Source organism: Numida meleagris, chromosome 3 (assembly GCF_002078875.1).
Source record: "Numida meleagris isolate 19003 breed g44 Domestic line chromosome 3, NumMel1.0, whole genome shotgun sequence".
Taxonomy (NCBI): Eukaryota; Metazoa; Chordata; class Aves; order Galliformes; family Numididae; genus Numida; species Numida meleagris.
Window position 1 is genome coordinate 75,538,703 of NC_034411.1, and position 15,397 is coordinate 75,554,099.

The following is a 15,397-nucleotide window of genomic DNA, read 5'->3' on the forward strand; positions in this document are numbered from 1 at the left end:
TTAACGATACTTGTGACTAATCTGTATTAGTTATTGTCACACTGCTGTGAAGCTGAGATGGAAGGCTACTTAAGATTCAAGTCCTTAGAACAGTGGATAGATTAAGCCTGATTAGTCTCATCTGCTCTTTTCAACTCTTTCAGGTTATATCTGTATTTAGAGATGTTTTTGGCCAGGAGGTTTACGTGTATACAGGAACAAGAGATTTTCACATCACGCCATATAACATTCAGGTAAGCTGTTGAGAAAGGTTTTGGGTGTGGTGAGATAAGGAAGCAGTTTGTACACCTGAGCACACGTTTTCGTTTCTGAGTACTCACCCATGTGGCTCTCATTCCTTCTAGATTGGTTATTCAGTTCTTTCTCGTGGCAACTATATTCCTCGTCCTGGCAGAAATCTATCGCTTCTGCACCATTCACTGCAGTCCCTTGAGTCCATAATGAAATGTGTGCACATGAGCTGGATGGTAATCCTGGTGGGCCCTGCAGCTGTTGGCAAAACCAGTCTTGTTGAGCTGCTGGCCCATCTGACTGGCCATCGACTGAAAATCATGGCAATGAATAGTGCGATGGATACAACTGAACTCTTGGGTGGATTTGAACAGGTAAATACTGTTTTGCTAATAAGGCAGTTTTTCTCCTTCCTACCTAACAGTGGCCGGTCCACTGTGAACTTAGTGTTGAAACACCAAGTGGAGCCTTGGGCACCATGGACTTCTGGATGAACTAACTCCATAACGGCATATTTGCAGGTTGATATTAATAGACCGTGGCTGCGCCTGCTGGAAAAAGTGGAGAATGTTGTGAGCGCATTAGTGAGGGACAGTCTGCTCCTGACAGAAATTTGTGCAGATGATGCTGAACTTGTGCTGCGTGCTTGGAGCAATTTCATCCTGAATTACAAACCCAAATCTCTGGGTGAAGGAGGAAGAAGTGTTACAGCTGAATTAGTGAGCAAACTGGAGGGAATACTTGTACTTACCCAGCGACTGAACAACAAAATAAGTTCTTACTCGAAGGCAGGTATGTGTGGTGATTTGAAGTAAGATTATCTGTTTCTCTGAAGAAAATGAGAAAGAATGCAGATCTGGAATGAAAGTTTGAGAAGATTGCATGGGTTTGTTTTTTTTTTTTTTTGGAAGTCTTTTGTTCATGCTGTTGTTTATACTACTTACATAACATCCCAGCTTCTGAAATAGTTAGATGAATGGTGGTTAATGGGTTGTGGGGTGTTCTATTCTTTGTGTGTGTAGTTTTACCTGGTAGTGATTAGTACTCCAAACTGGAATTCCTTACCAGACTGCTAAACATATGATGCAGTGCAATTCCTATCTTACGTCCCCAAGTTGGGAATTTGGATTTTTTTTCTTGCATTTGGTCTCTGAAGCATTAAGCAGATGAGCTTTACAAGTTTCAGCAGTATAATGTGTAGACTGATTTTTTTTAAAAGTTGTTGATTTTTAAGCTTCGTCTAAAATAAGGCGTTAAGATCTTCAAACTTTGTATAACTGAGAAGGGTTGGAGTAAGGTATCTGTCTAGTTTATATTTATCTGTACTTCCAAAAGCCTTGTATCCTCTTGGATTTTCCCCATGGGAGACTTACTTGCAGAGTCAGAGCCTCTGCTATTTTGTTTCCTATCTTTTAGAGGAGCATGTATGTTCATTAGCAAAATAACTATATTTTTCTTGAATGGAACAGGAAATTACCTCAGTAAGATAAGTCTTTTATGTAGGATATGCTTCTCTGCAGAGTTTGCTCTCCTGGTGGAAGAGTTCCGGCGTTTAAAGCTGCAGCAGGTCCAAGCTTCTGACTCTAACAGCCTTGGCACTTTTGAGTGGGTGGATGGGATGCTGGTTCAGGCCCTGCAGTGTGGTGACTGGTTGTTGATGGACAACGTTAACTTTTGCAAGTAAGAGATTTTAATGAACATACTTCCTTGAGTACATTTCTTGACCTCCCGAAGGTACTTGCCATCTCAATAAATGCGTTTATGAATGAACGTTTTTGCATTTCATAGCTGTACATGGAAGCAGTAATTTTCATTCCCTGGAAGAATATCTTCCTTCTTAAACTGCTTAGTAGTTGATAGTTTTCAAGGTACCTTATCACCACGTAACCATTCTTTTGAATGTAGCCCCTCTGTGCTGGACCGCTTGAATGCTTTACTTGAACCAGGAGGTGTTCTTACCATGAGTGAGAGAGGTGTGATAGACGGCACAATTCCTACAATTGCTCCTCATCCAAACTTCAGGTACTTTGTTTTTCTGCTTTATTTTTTTACTTTTTTTTTTCTGTACATAAAATAGGTTTAGAAAAACAAATATTAGCTATGATCCAGTCTTCTGGTATGCTGCTCATGTTTCAGTGTACTCCAGTGTCACTGTCACTGCCTGGCTAGGAGGAAAACTGCATAGTGATATAGAGAGGATATAGAGCTTAGGAGGCTTGGCTTCATACTCCTCATCCACTACAGACTATTACATTGGAAGATTCATAGCAGTATACTTATGTCTTGATTTCTTTCTTTTTTTTTTGTTTTTTGTAATTTATTATTTTAGCACTTCTGTATCTCACTGTAATGGTGTTCAGGGTACATATATTAAAGATAGTGATGTATTTGGTTATGTTGGTAATAAAAGCAGGTATGGGGACATGCTGATCTTCTTTCCAGCTTTTTCCAGTTTTTCTGAAGTCATGTTTCCTGCTGTGACAGAACGTAAAAAAAGGAAACAAAAAACCTCAAACCAACCAACCAAAAACAAAACAATCAGATTGTCTGTGTTTATTCAGTTCTGAAGTATTCTCCGTAGGAGATGAGAAGAGAGCATACAGAATACTCTGTATGATTCCTACCTTTCTTAAACTTGTGGAAGGAATACAGGAACTGATAGGCTCTGGTTCCTCTGGACTGGAAACAAGAGCTTTGACTTTTCAGAAAGTTCTTTTTGCTGCATTGTATCTCTGATTTTTTTTTTCCCCTCCTTGTTTTTAGGAGTTGTTTGGTGATAGTATTAAGAATGTGGATGTTGGCTGTTTTGGTTATTAAGTAGCACAGATTTATCTAAAGCTATTGCTAAGAATTTTAAGTCTTCTCTGTAGCTTAGAGGTGTAGTTAAACTTTTTTTAAGTAGGCAAATGATAAACGTAGCTGAGAGCTAAGAGAAAAATCATGCAGTATCTCTGTGACTAATTTCAAAGTATGATTATACATACACATCTCTTATTTAAATTCAGTGTGTGTATCTGGCTTTCTAGATATAAGTATTTTCGTTTCTGTGAAGATGAATTTACTTTATGGAAAAGGAGATTTGGTGGCTTCAGGGTGATATTGTATAGCCTTAAGTTACAACCTATGAATATTCAACAGGCTTTTCCTTTCCATGGATCCTGTTCATGGGGAAATATCTCGAGCTATGCGGAATCGTGGGATTGAAATTTACATTTCTGGGGAAAATGATGGAAATGTATTAGACAGTCTGGATTTAAAGTTACTGCTGCATGGTTTGGGCTTAGTGGGAGATAGCATCTGTGATGCGCTGATGGCCATGCATTCAGAAACCAAGACAGCAATACCAGGTAAGAAGTGTCCGTTTGGTATTTTGCTAACACCAGCTTGGATCCTTAATTGTATTTGTACTAACTCTTTCATGTTAAAACTTGATTATTATATTGTGTGATGTCCAGATATAAGCAAAGGCATAGAAGTATTATCAGGAGTTTTTTTGGTGGGGTGGTTATTGATTTATTTTAGGTTTTTTGCTGTTTTCTTTTTTAACATTTTCAGGAAAACAAGTCGGCCCAGATCATTTTAAAAATAAATAAGTAAAAATGGGACCTGGTGTACTTTGTTAGGAGACATCAGACTCTGGCACGATTTGCGTATTTGTCTGTTACTGTTAGAAAGGCAATATATTCTAAGTGAAAATCAGCAAAATGAAGGGTTTGCACAAGGCCCGTTCACATTGCTCTTTTGAGCTAGATGACACTTAAGTTTCATTTATCACCTCAGCTACTTGATGTTTTATTTTGAGCTTGTCACCTGTTAATTTAGTCTAGTCAAATTTTCTTAACCTTGGGAAGAACCCATTCAAATCTGGGGGCCTAGTAGGGTTTATATGGCTCAGATTGTAATCAGAGACTACAAAAATAGAGATTGTCCCCAGAGTTAAAGGGTTGACAATTACTAAATGTTCTTATTACCCTAAATACTGTGTATCTTTCAGGTTCTGTATCATCTTTGTCACCTTTGCTCCAGGCTGCTGCGTTAATTGTGCAGCAGATGCAAAGAGGCCTTGGATTAGTGAAGTCTTTTTACAGAGCCTGTTGGGAAGTTTATGGCCGCTCACAACAATTGCAGATCAACCAAAAGGTAAAAGTCTTGTATTTGAAAGTTCTTCTTACATCATCTAAATAGGAAACAGAAGTTCTCAAAGACTAGCTCTGAGAAATGATATGTTTTGTTTAAGTGCCTGAGCAAGGGGCTGATGACGATAGTGCTCTTGAGAAGATGAACCAAGCCATTTTCAAACACACTCTCAGGTGTCTGTTAAGTGATGAAGAAGCTGGATTGAATAGCATTGGAATATTTTCTATATTTCTTATAAACTTAAGATTTTTTTAGCTCCAGTGTAAGCAGTAGTCCAGTTCTATGTGTAACAGATCCATTGCAACTCCAGAAGTAGTTTTATGTTGTTGAAGGATAAAGCATGATGAATTTCAGTTTTTGCTTATCCATTCATTACATATTTGATGACACCAAGCTGAGTGGTGTGGTCAACATGCTGGGGAGAGGCAATGCCATTCAAAGGAACCTTGACAGGCTTGAGAGGAGACCTTACAGTGGCCTTCCACTACCTGAAGGGGTTCTGTAGGAAAGATGGGAGGGACTTCTTTTAAGGAATGTAGTAATAGGACAAAGGATAATGGTTTTTAACCTAGAAGAGAGTAGGTGTAGAATAGACTTCGGTAAAGAAATTGTTCCATTACCATCACTGCCCTCATAGGTTGCCCACAGAAGATGTGGATTCCCCAAGACTAGGTTGAATGGGGCCCTGGGCAACCTTATCTAGTGGAAGATGTCTCTTCACATGGCAGGAGGGTTAGAACTACATAATCTTGAAGGTTCCTTCCAACTTAAACCATTCTATGATTCTGATTCTGACAGAAGTCAGATGAGAGTATACTGAATCAGTATACTGAATACTGATTAAACTATAGCTTGAAATAAAGTGCATACTGTCATATGGAGACTGCAATATTCACTTCCTATTTTAAAATGTACCGCATATTATTTTATTTATCACTGAAATGTTATGATATTTCATTGTGTATATTACATAGTTTTTGTAGATCATCTGGTTCATAGTGATCTGGTAATAAACGTGTACTATTAGAACTGGTGATATTGTACTTGAATGCGTATTTCGATACAATTCTAAACTGCTTTTGTTTTTTCTGGTTTGTGTTTTTTTTTTTTTTTTAGCTTGTGCTAGAATTAGTTATGAAGCATGTTTCATCTCTGGCTTCTCATGAAATTTGGGGTGACTCCCTGCTTGCAATGGGATTATGGCCAGACTCCCTACCTACGGGTCTGTTTACAGCTGAAGATTCACTTCTTTCAACAGTGCGGAGTGATGGACAGGTCCTAATATACTGTTTGAATAGATTAAACCTTAAAAACTGCAGGTAGGCAAGAGACGCTTTTTTATGTAATAAATGAGTAAAAAAACTAAGATATGAGTAATTTCGGTGACATGTGATTGTCACCAAACTTTTGTCTTCAACAAATTGCATGAGCAGAGAGTGCTTGTCATACTACCACTGAAACTCCTGTTATCTTTCCGCACAACCACTGCAAATACAAGCTTAATTCATTTTTTTATTCTTCAGTCCAAAATGTTTGCACTGTTCCATCTTTCCATTTTCAACAAGTATGTTTGACTCATTCTGAGTTAAGTTAGGAAGTAGGCATTTAGCAGAAAATGTGAATGTAAATACTGGATTTCAAGATAAAAGCCCCCAAAATCTCTTCTTTCAGTTTCCTTCTGAGATGAAAGAAGTATTTAATTAGTTGTAAATATATTAATGATCCTTTGTATCTCTTGCTTGCATCCAAACAATTATTCATCAGGTGTTGTCAGGTCCAGTAACTTCATGTGAAAGAACATTATTCCTCCTGCAACAACAGAGCTGTCTGCCAGAAGTGTCACTTATAGCAGCCATGTGACAGAGCTCATTTAATGATTTCTGGTACATTGTAGCAATTCTTTTCACAACAGTGGTGCAAAATTTGCCTGCCTATCTGCTTTGCTTAGTGACTCGTACGGTGGGCAGGTACTGTGACAGAACAAGCTTCTAAAGTATAGTGTTGAAACTGTAGAACTTTAGCAACATGCTGGGTATTTTTGTCAGTGAAATTCCTCTCCCATATCTCTGGCTTTTGTAACTCACCTTCACGTATCGTTCTGGTGCACAGATCAAATTATTGTTTCTCAGTGAAATGCTGTACGTATTCACTTCTGACATCTAACATAAATCTTTGGTAATAAAGCATCTGTAGTGGTAGATACCTCCAACTGATTTGGAAAGTGGGAAAAGTTGGCTTTGAAGGTAAATGAAGAAAAGCTGAGAGATTATTTCATTGCTACCTTCTTCCCTAAAGACACAGTGACTAGCTTGACTTGCAAAGTGGAACTGGCAGTTTGAGCCGTTGATTGCTGGTCTTCCCTTCTTTGTGTTTCAGGACACTACCACTGACTCTGCAAGATCTTCAGAAAATCATGCAGTCTGCCCATCCTGAGAATCTCAGATTCAGTGCTGTTGAGATAGGTGCAGACTGGGTGGATGAGATGGAAGTCCTCCAGGCTTCAGTGAAGCTATTCATAGAAAAGGCAACCAATCAAGATTGGACTTTGAGAGTTAAATGGCTTAACTTCTTAGCCAAAAATCTGCCGCAAGTGCTTGGTATGTAATCATTCAACTTTCTTTTTTGCCTCCAGGCTGGTTTATTGTATTTTCACAAATCTTAAATCTTCCATGAGAACATCCAGACCTTTCAAATGATCTGGTAATAAAGTTCTCAGTTATCCACTCTTAGGTCAAACATATTGAAGCTCCAGGGAGAGAAAGAAACAGGTTGTGCATATTAGAGATAGGAGGAGAATTCGATCTATAAAGCATTGCCTTTTGTTATTCGAGCACGCCTGTAACTCGTAATGCTTCTGAACTGCAGTTACTTTTGGATACCTCTTGGCTTATGTAAGAAAATGTGATGTTCTCTTCACTCATGTATTGGCAGTGACAGTAAAAACAGTAAAATACCTTCTGTTTATTTGTTGTTAAAATACAGATTTCTAATCACTTGGATAGAAAGTTAGGAAACTGCAGAATTGAGGTTTCCTGAAGCTGTGTTGCCTGAATATTCAGGACAGCAGCTGAGGTGAGGTCTTCATTGCTTGATTATGTTAATTGTATTAAACTTACGGAGAAGTTATACAGGCATTAGTACAAGTAACTCATACAGATAGCATTTTTATATTCCATGAAATATGTATTTTCCACACGTGATCAGGAGAGAGCAATCTCATTCTTGCTCTCTTTCCAAGCAGGTATACCTGTACACTAAAAAATGCGGAGAAAGATACTTCATTGACAAGTATGGTCTTAATTAAAAAAATAAAATTTACTGAGTGGAATATTCAAAGGCAAAAACTTATGGGTTTTCACAAACTGTGTTCTTAATAGCATAAATGAATTACCACCAGTAATTAGTAATTTTACCACCAGTTTAATTAGATTTCTTTCTGGATTTATCTGTTTGACCATGATACTCAGACTGCTTTTAAGGGCTGTTGGAGCAATCAGCATTTGTCTAGAGTTTGTGCATGGATGAGATTCAGGCTGTTTGTGCTGGCTTAGCTGAAGGTATTTATTGATTTGTACTAACCACTTTCCTTTTAACATGTATACTCCCTCACCTACAGATCCAGTACGGATTCAGTTGGAAGCAGGTGCTGTAGCCCTTGGCAGTTTCTATGCCAGTCCCCTCTCATCTGGAATCAGTAACATGATCAAGTTGCTTCAGCCAACTATGACAGGTACTTCTGAAATCAGGTTGATAAAGGAAATTCGTTGTTCCTTTATTTGTTCTTTGAACACATAGCGATGCTTCTTAAGAAGTGTATGTAACAAAACAGGTTAAACTTTAACTGCACATTGCTCTCATTGCGAAAAGAAACAAGAATAAAGCCTTTCTTTCTGTTGAGAACTGCAAATATGGCAATTAAATGTATTTAACTGATGCAAATTAAATATGAATGCTATGAGTGTGAATCCAGGCACTGTATCTTGTGACCCAGATCCTGCAGCTCCAATTTAGAAAGTAATAATGTTGTTAAGAGTGTTTCATATATCCACTGCCTTTCCGACTGAACGGTTGAGGCCTCCTGAGGCCTCCTAGCATTCATTGTGTTGGCCTATCCAAAACCTGTGCTGAGATCTACAGTTTTCCTTCTGTGTTTTATGGGGACTGCAGGTCCGTAGTTTCCTTTCCAAGCTTGTTAGATGTGTGAAAGATACATAAAGTGAGACTGGACCCTTTATGGAAGATCCTAGGTATTTTGTATAGGCTGTGAAAGAAAAAGGAATTGGACTTGAACTTCCAGGCTGTCTTTTTGGGTTTTCTGACCACTCATTAATTTAGTTTCCCTGTTTTGTTTTATAAAACCTGTGGTCAGCGTAATGCTTTTCTGTTTTTATATCTGGAGTGAGGGAGCCTAAGACTCTACCTTTGTCTTAGGCTTCCATCTTCCTTTCTGTAATGCTCCTGTAGAGACAATGATTAGGGGAGGTCTTTCAACCAACAATATTTTCGCTGTTGTTCTCTCTTATCTGCTTTTCCAGATGAGCATGTGATGCCCCTGGACCCAAGATGGAACGTGCAATTTTTAGATATCGTTAGCAATTCAATTAACTTTGATACAGAAACGGAACACACAGATCAGCTTCTCATCCTTTTGAAGTCTGTAGCGAACCGGTGGGTTCCAAAAAAAAAAAGCTTGTAAAGGCTGCCCAGTGCCTTTAATCAGTACTTTTACAAACAGTTTTAGTATCTTCCAATTATGTTTTTAGTTTTCAGTAGAAGTGATCTAAATTACATGGCAGACATTTTGTTCTTTGTTTCTGCTTCCTGTAGCTGCAGACTGAGAACAATCATTTGATACAAGAGAGTAGAGCTCCCAGCATTCCTTGTAGATTGGATTACTTCTAGGATAATCCAGAAATTTGGGGTAAAGCATAGAAGGTGGGAAGCAGCACTTTGAAATCTCTGGCATAAAACTTAAGTTTTATGGCCCTGCTTTTGGATTTGGACCAATCTCCTAAAAAGAAGAAAAAATCCTGGCACACAAGTTTTGAATTCGTAGTATAAGGAAGCAGCTGCTCACATCCTGCAAGTGGTCATGCTGCATCTGCTTAGCATCAGCAAAGGAAAAAACAGTAGGAAGTAAGGAATCTGCTTCTTTTGAAGCATGCTTTTGTAGAAACCGTATTCAGGCAACTAGTTACGCTACACTTGAATGTTGTTTCGTGATACAGTGAAATATCAAATGTTGTTTTGTAGTTCAGTATTCTAATAAGGCAGTGGCTTTAAGTTAACAATGCTGGATTTCTAATAACTTTATTTTTAATTCAGGGCTGTATTGTTTCTTGACCGAGAAAAAAGGAGCTACACTGAAAAGAATTTAATTATCAGCAAGAATCCAAGAACCAGTGCCTTGAGAATGTCTCTAGATTTCCGTAAAGGTAGTTTGATTTTTCACTTTTGGTTCCATGGCCGATTTGAAATACAGTTAATTTGGCTTGTTATTAAATAGGTGCTATAAACATGACATATCCTGAATATGTGAAGGAAAATTGTGTCACTGTAAAGCAGTCAGATGAGGTCTAGAATGATTTATAACACGTTATACTTGAATTAGATATACCTTATGTTACAGTGTTCATGATCAGCCTTTACTAGGCAATGAGTGCGTGCCATTTCTCTTATTTAGTTAGACTTTATGAAGATAGTAGAGAGAAATTGGAATTGTTCTATCCTTGACTAATAAGAATAACAATGTTCTTTAGGTCTGCTTCTATTCTAACCATCTTTCTACTGCTTTTGCAAGTGGGATGTTTGCTCCTAAAACAAAGGGGTAAAATTTAGTAATGAAGTTCATGTGTTGTGCCGAAGCAACTGATCAGTGTTTCCGTCATGTATTTTTGCTATATTAGATGCATAGAGGCAGTAGGGAGTTGTGTAAATAGTAAAGGATTGGTTTTGCTTCTTTGATTCTTTGTTTTTTTTCCAGTTGTTTTGTTTTGGTTTCCCACAGAGAGCATCTAGTGATTTTTACAATCAACCCTTACTTGTCGTTTTATGTGGATGGAATATTCAGTCTCTGTTTTTTTTCCCTCCTCCCCAAACTTTAGATCCAGGAAGCTACAACACTCTTCCTCATGCAGCTGTGGTCAACCTTGCTGCTTTCTTTGAACTCTGGGATGTGTTTACACTCCACTGGGTGACATCTACTCAGGTGGCCTTAAGTGATGATGATATGCATGATGTGAGTAGACTTTTCATAGTACATTTACGGAAGCAGTGTGCAATTAGACTGCAGAATGCTTTTTACTTTCAGGAACTATGAAATAAATTACAGTGCTTTGATTGGCATTCAGAATATGCCTGACATGAGGCACGTGTTCATTTGGTACTCAGTTTGTTTCACTGGCTGTATTTGTGGTCTCTCTTCTCAATTCTTTTATGTGAAATGTAGATTTTTCACCTTGCACGTACTTTGTATGGGAATTATCTTTCCTAAATGTACGCAGCTGGGATATAGATATCCATTGGTGAACTTCATAACCTCGTCTTCTGTGCTTGCTTATGGTAGTCTCATTTGTGCCAAAGAAGTGCCTACTTCCCTCTCCACTGATGATAGAGGGAGTATCCACATCCAGCTCACATGCAGCTGACTAGACTTGGGCAGTTGACCTGGACAGCAGACTGTACAGCTCACAGGAGTGATTCACTTCTTACTCTCCCATTTATACCATGAAGACAGTTTAGTTAAAATCTAACAACAACATTGTAGACTTGATCCAGAGAGTACTTATTTTTCACTTGGTTGGTTGGATGGTTCCACCTGCCAACGGAGTAATGCAGTATTTTTAGCGAACGTACACTTGAGTGCTGGTTGTGTACTACCAGGTATAATAAAACATTGCATGATTCTGAAGTTAATGGAAGTAGCAGTGTTTTCTAATTTTCTCTTGAATTAATTACAAAATATTCTGTAACGTGCTCAGCAATAAGAAAAATGTAATCTTTTTGTCTTGTTAGATTTTATACTGCTTGCTGTGGCGTGATCGGTTCTGGACAGTCTCTGACACTTTGACAGTGGATTCACCAGGGTTATCGCTTCTGTCTTTGCACTGGCACTGGGTTATGAAACATCTCATTGACAGAATTCCTCAGATGCTGATTGGATCAGACCAGCACAAGTGAGTGGCTTTGATCTGTTTGTGTTCAATGATTGCGTAAATTTGTGTAAATCACCCTGTTATTACTATTATAGCTAATTAGCATTGTTTGTCATTAGTGTCCAAGTTGCATTCCATTACTAATGCAAGTGCAATCTATTAACATTTTAAAATTGAAATTTCTTAGCATTTTGCTTCTCCTTGGCTGTATGATCTAGAAGTTTTACTCATTTTCTATACTTCAAGGGGAAGGATAAAAGAGAGGACTTTCTTTTCTGATGCATTCTTTTTTTTTTTTTTTCCAAACTTCTGAGTTAACTATGGATTTTTTTGTGCGTGTATCTTTCCTCCAAGGGTTTCCAAAGAAATTCAGTCTGTTTCACAGCAACTTCAGAATTGCTTAGCCAATCCTGCTGGTACTTCTGCCAACATGAAGCTTTTACAAAAGTCTCTAGGAAGACCTCTTCCTTTCAAGGTATGGATACTTTGCTTGCTAAATATTTGTATTTCCAGCAATGCCAAAATGTACTTTCATATAATCATAAATGTTTGCAACATTTTCTTTTCATGCCAGCAAAAAAAAAATTAAAAAATTGAATTTGCTAGACTGATTAAAAAGGCAATTTGGGTATATGTTAATATACGTCTATTTCATAGCATGTATCGTTTCTTCTGTTTAACTATGCTTTGAACAGTTGGCAGTTATTTAATGTACAGTGGTGCACAAGCACAAAAATACCACCACTTGCTCTATTCTGGAAACTTGTGAATATCAGTATTTCACTTGCTTACTTAGTGAACTTAGAGATGTACGGAATAGAACATGTATTCTTACTGCATTGCATATGATAGGACTGCCTTATGACTTACTAAGACAATGTCTCTTAACTTTGACAGTTTTTTTTCTTTAGTCATTTCAGCAATTGTTGTCATCCAATAAAAAAAACTTAGAGTAGTTTTTTTCAAGAGAGTAGAAGACCCTTTTTAAAGCAGGGCTCAAGGAGATGTCAGTTGCTCATCTTGGTGATAAGTAATTAGACGTAGATTATTACAGATTTACCTTTCAAAGATACAGCTGTTCAAAAACTCACATAATTATTTTGTGAGACATTCAAGACTATTCAGTGCTTATTGAGAGCTTTCAGATTTTTCTAGGTATCCAAATGTATTTAATTGCAGAGGTCAAATGGCAATGTCTTTTAAATGTCAGTAGCTTCTGGCTTTTTATGATTTTTTTTTTAAGTGTGTTGCATAGAATCATAGAAAGGTTTGGTTTGGAAGGGACCTTTAAGATCATCTAGTTCCAACCCCCTGCTATAGGCAGGGACACCTCCCCCTAGACCGGGTTGCTCAAAGCCCCATCCAGCCTGGCCTTGAATGCTTCCAGGGAGGGGGCATCCACAACTTCACTGTTCCAGTGTCTCACCACTCTCACAGTAAAGAATTTCTTCCTAATATCTAGTCTAAATCTACCCTCTTCCAATTTAAAGCCATTTCCCCTCATCCTGTTGCTACATGCCCTTATAAAAAGTCCCTCCTCAGCTTTCCTGCAGGCCTCTTTTCAGGTACTGCAAGGCCGCTATAAGGTCCTCCTGGAGCTTTCTGTTCTCCAGGCTGAAGACCCCCAGCTCTCTCATAGGAGAAGTGCTCCAGCCCTCTGATCATCTTTGCGACCCTTCTCTGGAACACTTCCACGTTCTTCTTGAGTTGGGGGCTCCGGAACTGAATGCAGCACTCTAGATTGGGTCTCACAGGAGCAAAGCAGAGAGGCAGAATCACCTCCCTCGTCCTGCTGGTCACGCTTCTCTTGATGCAACCCAGGATACAGTTGGCCTTCTGGGCTGCAAGCATGCATTGCTGGTTCATGTTGAATCTTTCATCAACCGGCACTCCCATATCCTTCTCCTAAGGGCTGCTCTCAAGCCATTCTCTGCCCAACCTGTATTCATGTTTGGGATTTATTGCGCTTAGTTTAGGTGAGCTGCTGTGTTGAGGTATTGTTTGTCTTCATTACTTATATAGTATCTTCATGATGGGGGGGAAAGAAAACAAAAAAGGAAGAACTTGTATGGGAGGAATCATGGCCAGTTTGTTTCAGTTTCTGTCTTCCTACTGTGTTGGGTACAGCTGCAAAAGAATTTTTAAGCTGCATATGTGCTTGCCAGTTGGTTTATGGGAACTTGTGCTTCAGCTGCATGCATGTGAATTGGAAATACCAAAGTTCTGACTAATAGTCACAGATTTTGTATGTTATTTTGTTAGCACTGCTGAAACAAATTGTCTCATGTTCACATGTCCTTTTAATGTTTCCAGGATAAACTAGGCATGGAATGTTTTTCTCTAGTAAAAGTTCTCGGCAAACCACTTAACATCTTAGAGGCAAGACTGGTCTTTGGAGAAAGCAGATGGCAGGAAAAAATGTGCTGTCTGAAGACAGCTGCCACTGGATGGAAGATGAAAAAAGCATTGCTGCAAGCTGATGGCCTCATACTTAGAGCTAATCATTTAGAAGATGTTACCCTTGGTATGTAACACTTCTGAAGAGCCTAACAGGATGATTCCTGCCATCACCATTGTTTTTTGTATAGAAATTGAAAGGATGTGTTCGTTGTCAAGAAGTATAGTACATAGTATTTTTGTGCGTTTTACACCCTGTTAAACAGGTCAGCTAAAGAACTTCTTGAAAGCTGTACATTCAGAACTGAGAGCAGAAGGACTTAAATTTAGTCACTCAGAAGAAAGGTTTACTGAAGATACCATTGCCAACCAGATGGACCCTGCTATGTTAATCCAACTCTGCAGTCGGATTCAGCTGTGGCCTGCAATGGAGTACATGGGTGTGCTCTGGCAGTACAAACTAACGGCAGATTATGTGGCTAAGGCTTATGCAAGAAGGTAAGATGGCTGGAAAAATAAATCCTATGTTCCGTTCATGAGATTCAGAATCCCTAGCAAAAAGCTTCAGTACTGTATATTTTTATCTAAATCTGTGGTTTTGTACATATATTAATATATATATGTGTATGGATATATGAATGTATGCATACATGCTTATATTTAAATGTATAAATGCACATGCACTTCTTGTCTGTATGCAGAATGTTATTTGGGTAGCTATAAAAGGAAGGAAGGAGTTGTTTATTGTTATATTGAGAAAGCATCTTTCTTTGTCAACTGATTTCCTTTGACGCAATTGTAGGAACACTGATGTCCAAGCCCCTTGGAGTAAAACATTAGATTCCAGCTTTGTTAAAGGTAGAATGGGTGTTAAGGGAAGGAAAAAAAAAAAAAGCTTTTAAGTAACAGTGTAAGTGATAGTATTTCCCCTTTGATGAAACAAGTCTTTCGTATTTGGAATTAACATGAAGATATAAGACTGAATGAGACCTGGCAACGAAGGAACTACACTAACATACGTGCTTACTTCTCAGTGCAACAGAAAGAGCTGAATAAACTACATGTGTATATTGTAGTTTAAATTGTGTGCTAGTGTTGTTTGAAGGAGCCAAGTATATTTTTAGGCTGTTTTACCATTGCTTAAAAGAGAGCTCTTCGTTTACTGATTTCAGAGAAAGTAATTTTTTGTGCAACGGGACCTCTAAAATCATTGATTCAATCTTGAATTCAGCAGTCACGATTTTGATGAGTTCTGTAAAGCTGGAAGACTCTCTCCAAATGTTTTGTATATTTTGCTGGACATACGGCTTATAACTACAGATGATGCTGTTTCTTTACTCTTTAGTAATCCACAAAAATTTGGATTTTGCCAACTCTGAAGGATGCGAGTTTTAGGGTTTTATTAGAGGACTTGTTCACCTCCAATGTGTCCACCTTAAAGTACTGTCATTTTAACCTTCCATCCATTCTTTGATATT

At 38.3% G+C, this 15,397-nt stretch overlaps 1 protein-coding gene across 3 annotated transcripts in view; it reads left to right on the plus strand.

Annotated features, from left to right (window-relative positions):
- The window catches only part of MDN1 (midasin AAA ATPase 1), a 96,097-nt gene that overhangs the window by 42,245 nt on the left and 38,455 nt on the right, over window positions 1–15,397 (plus strand). For all 3 annotated transcript variants that reach the window (XM_021392323.1, XM_021392324.1, XM_021392325.1), the window contains exons 41-57: window positions 144–233; window positions 345–605; window positions 753–1,023; window positions 1,752–1,911; window positions 2,137–2,253; window positions 3,370–3,578; window positions 4,226–4,371; window positions 5,485–5,687; window positions 6,745–6,965; window positions 7,985–8,098; window positions 8,904–9,036; window positions 9,694–9,803; window positions 10,473–10,606; window positions 11,383–11,543; window positions 11,877–11,997; window positions 13,836–14,046; window positions 14,186–14,417. In XM_021392323.1, coding sequence (XP_021247998.1) covers window positions 144–233; window positions 345–605; window positions 753–1,023; window positions 1,752–1,911; window positions 2,137–2,253; window positions 3,370–3,578; window positions 4,226–4,371; window positions 5,485–5,687; window positions 6,745–6,965; window positions 7,985–8,098; window positions 8,904–9,036; window positions 9,694–9,803; window positions 10,473–10,606; window positions 11,383–11,543; window positions 11,877–11,997; window positions 13,836–14,046; window positions 14,186–14,417 — 2,894 coding nt within the window. The remainder of the gene's footprint in view (window positions 1–143; window positions 234–344; window positions 606–752; window positions 1,024–1,751; window positions 1,912–2,136; window positions 2,254–3,369; window positions 3,579–4,225; window positions 4,372–5,484; window positions 5,688–6,744; window positions 6,966–7,984; window positions 8,099–8,903; window positions 9,037–9,693; window positions 9,804–10,472; window positions 10,607–11,382; window positions 11,544–11,876; window positions 11,998–13,835; window positions 14,047–14,185; window positions 14,418–15,397) is intronic.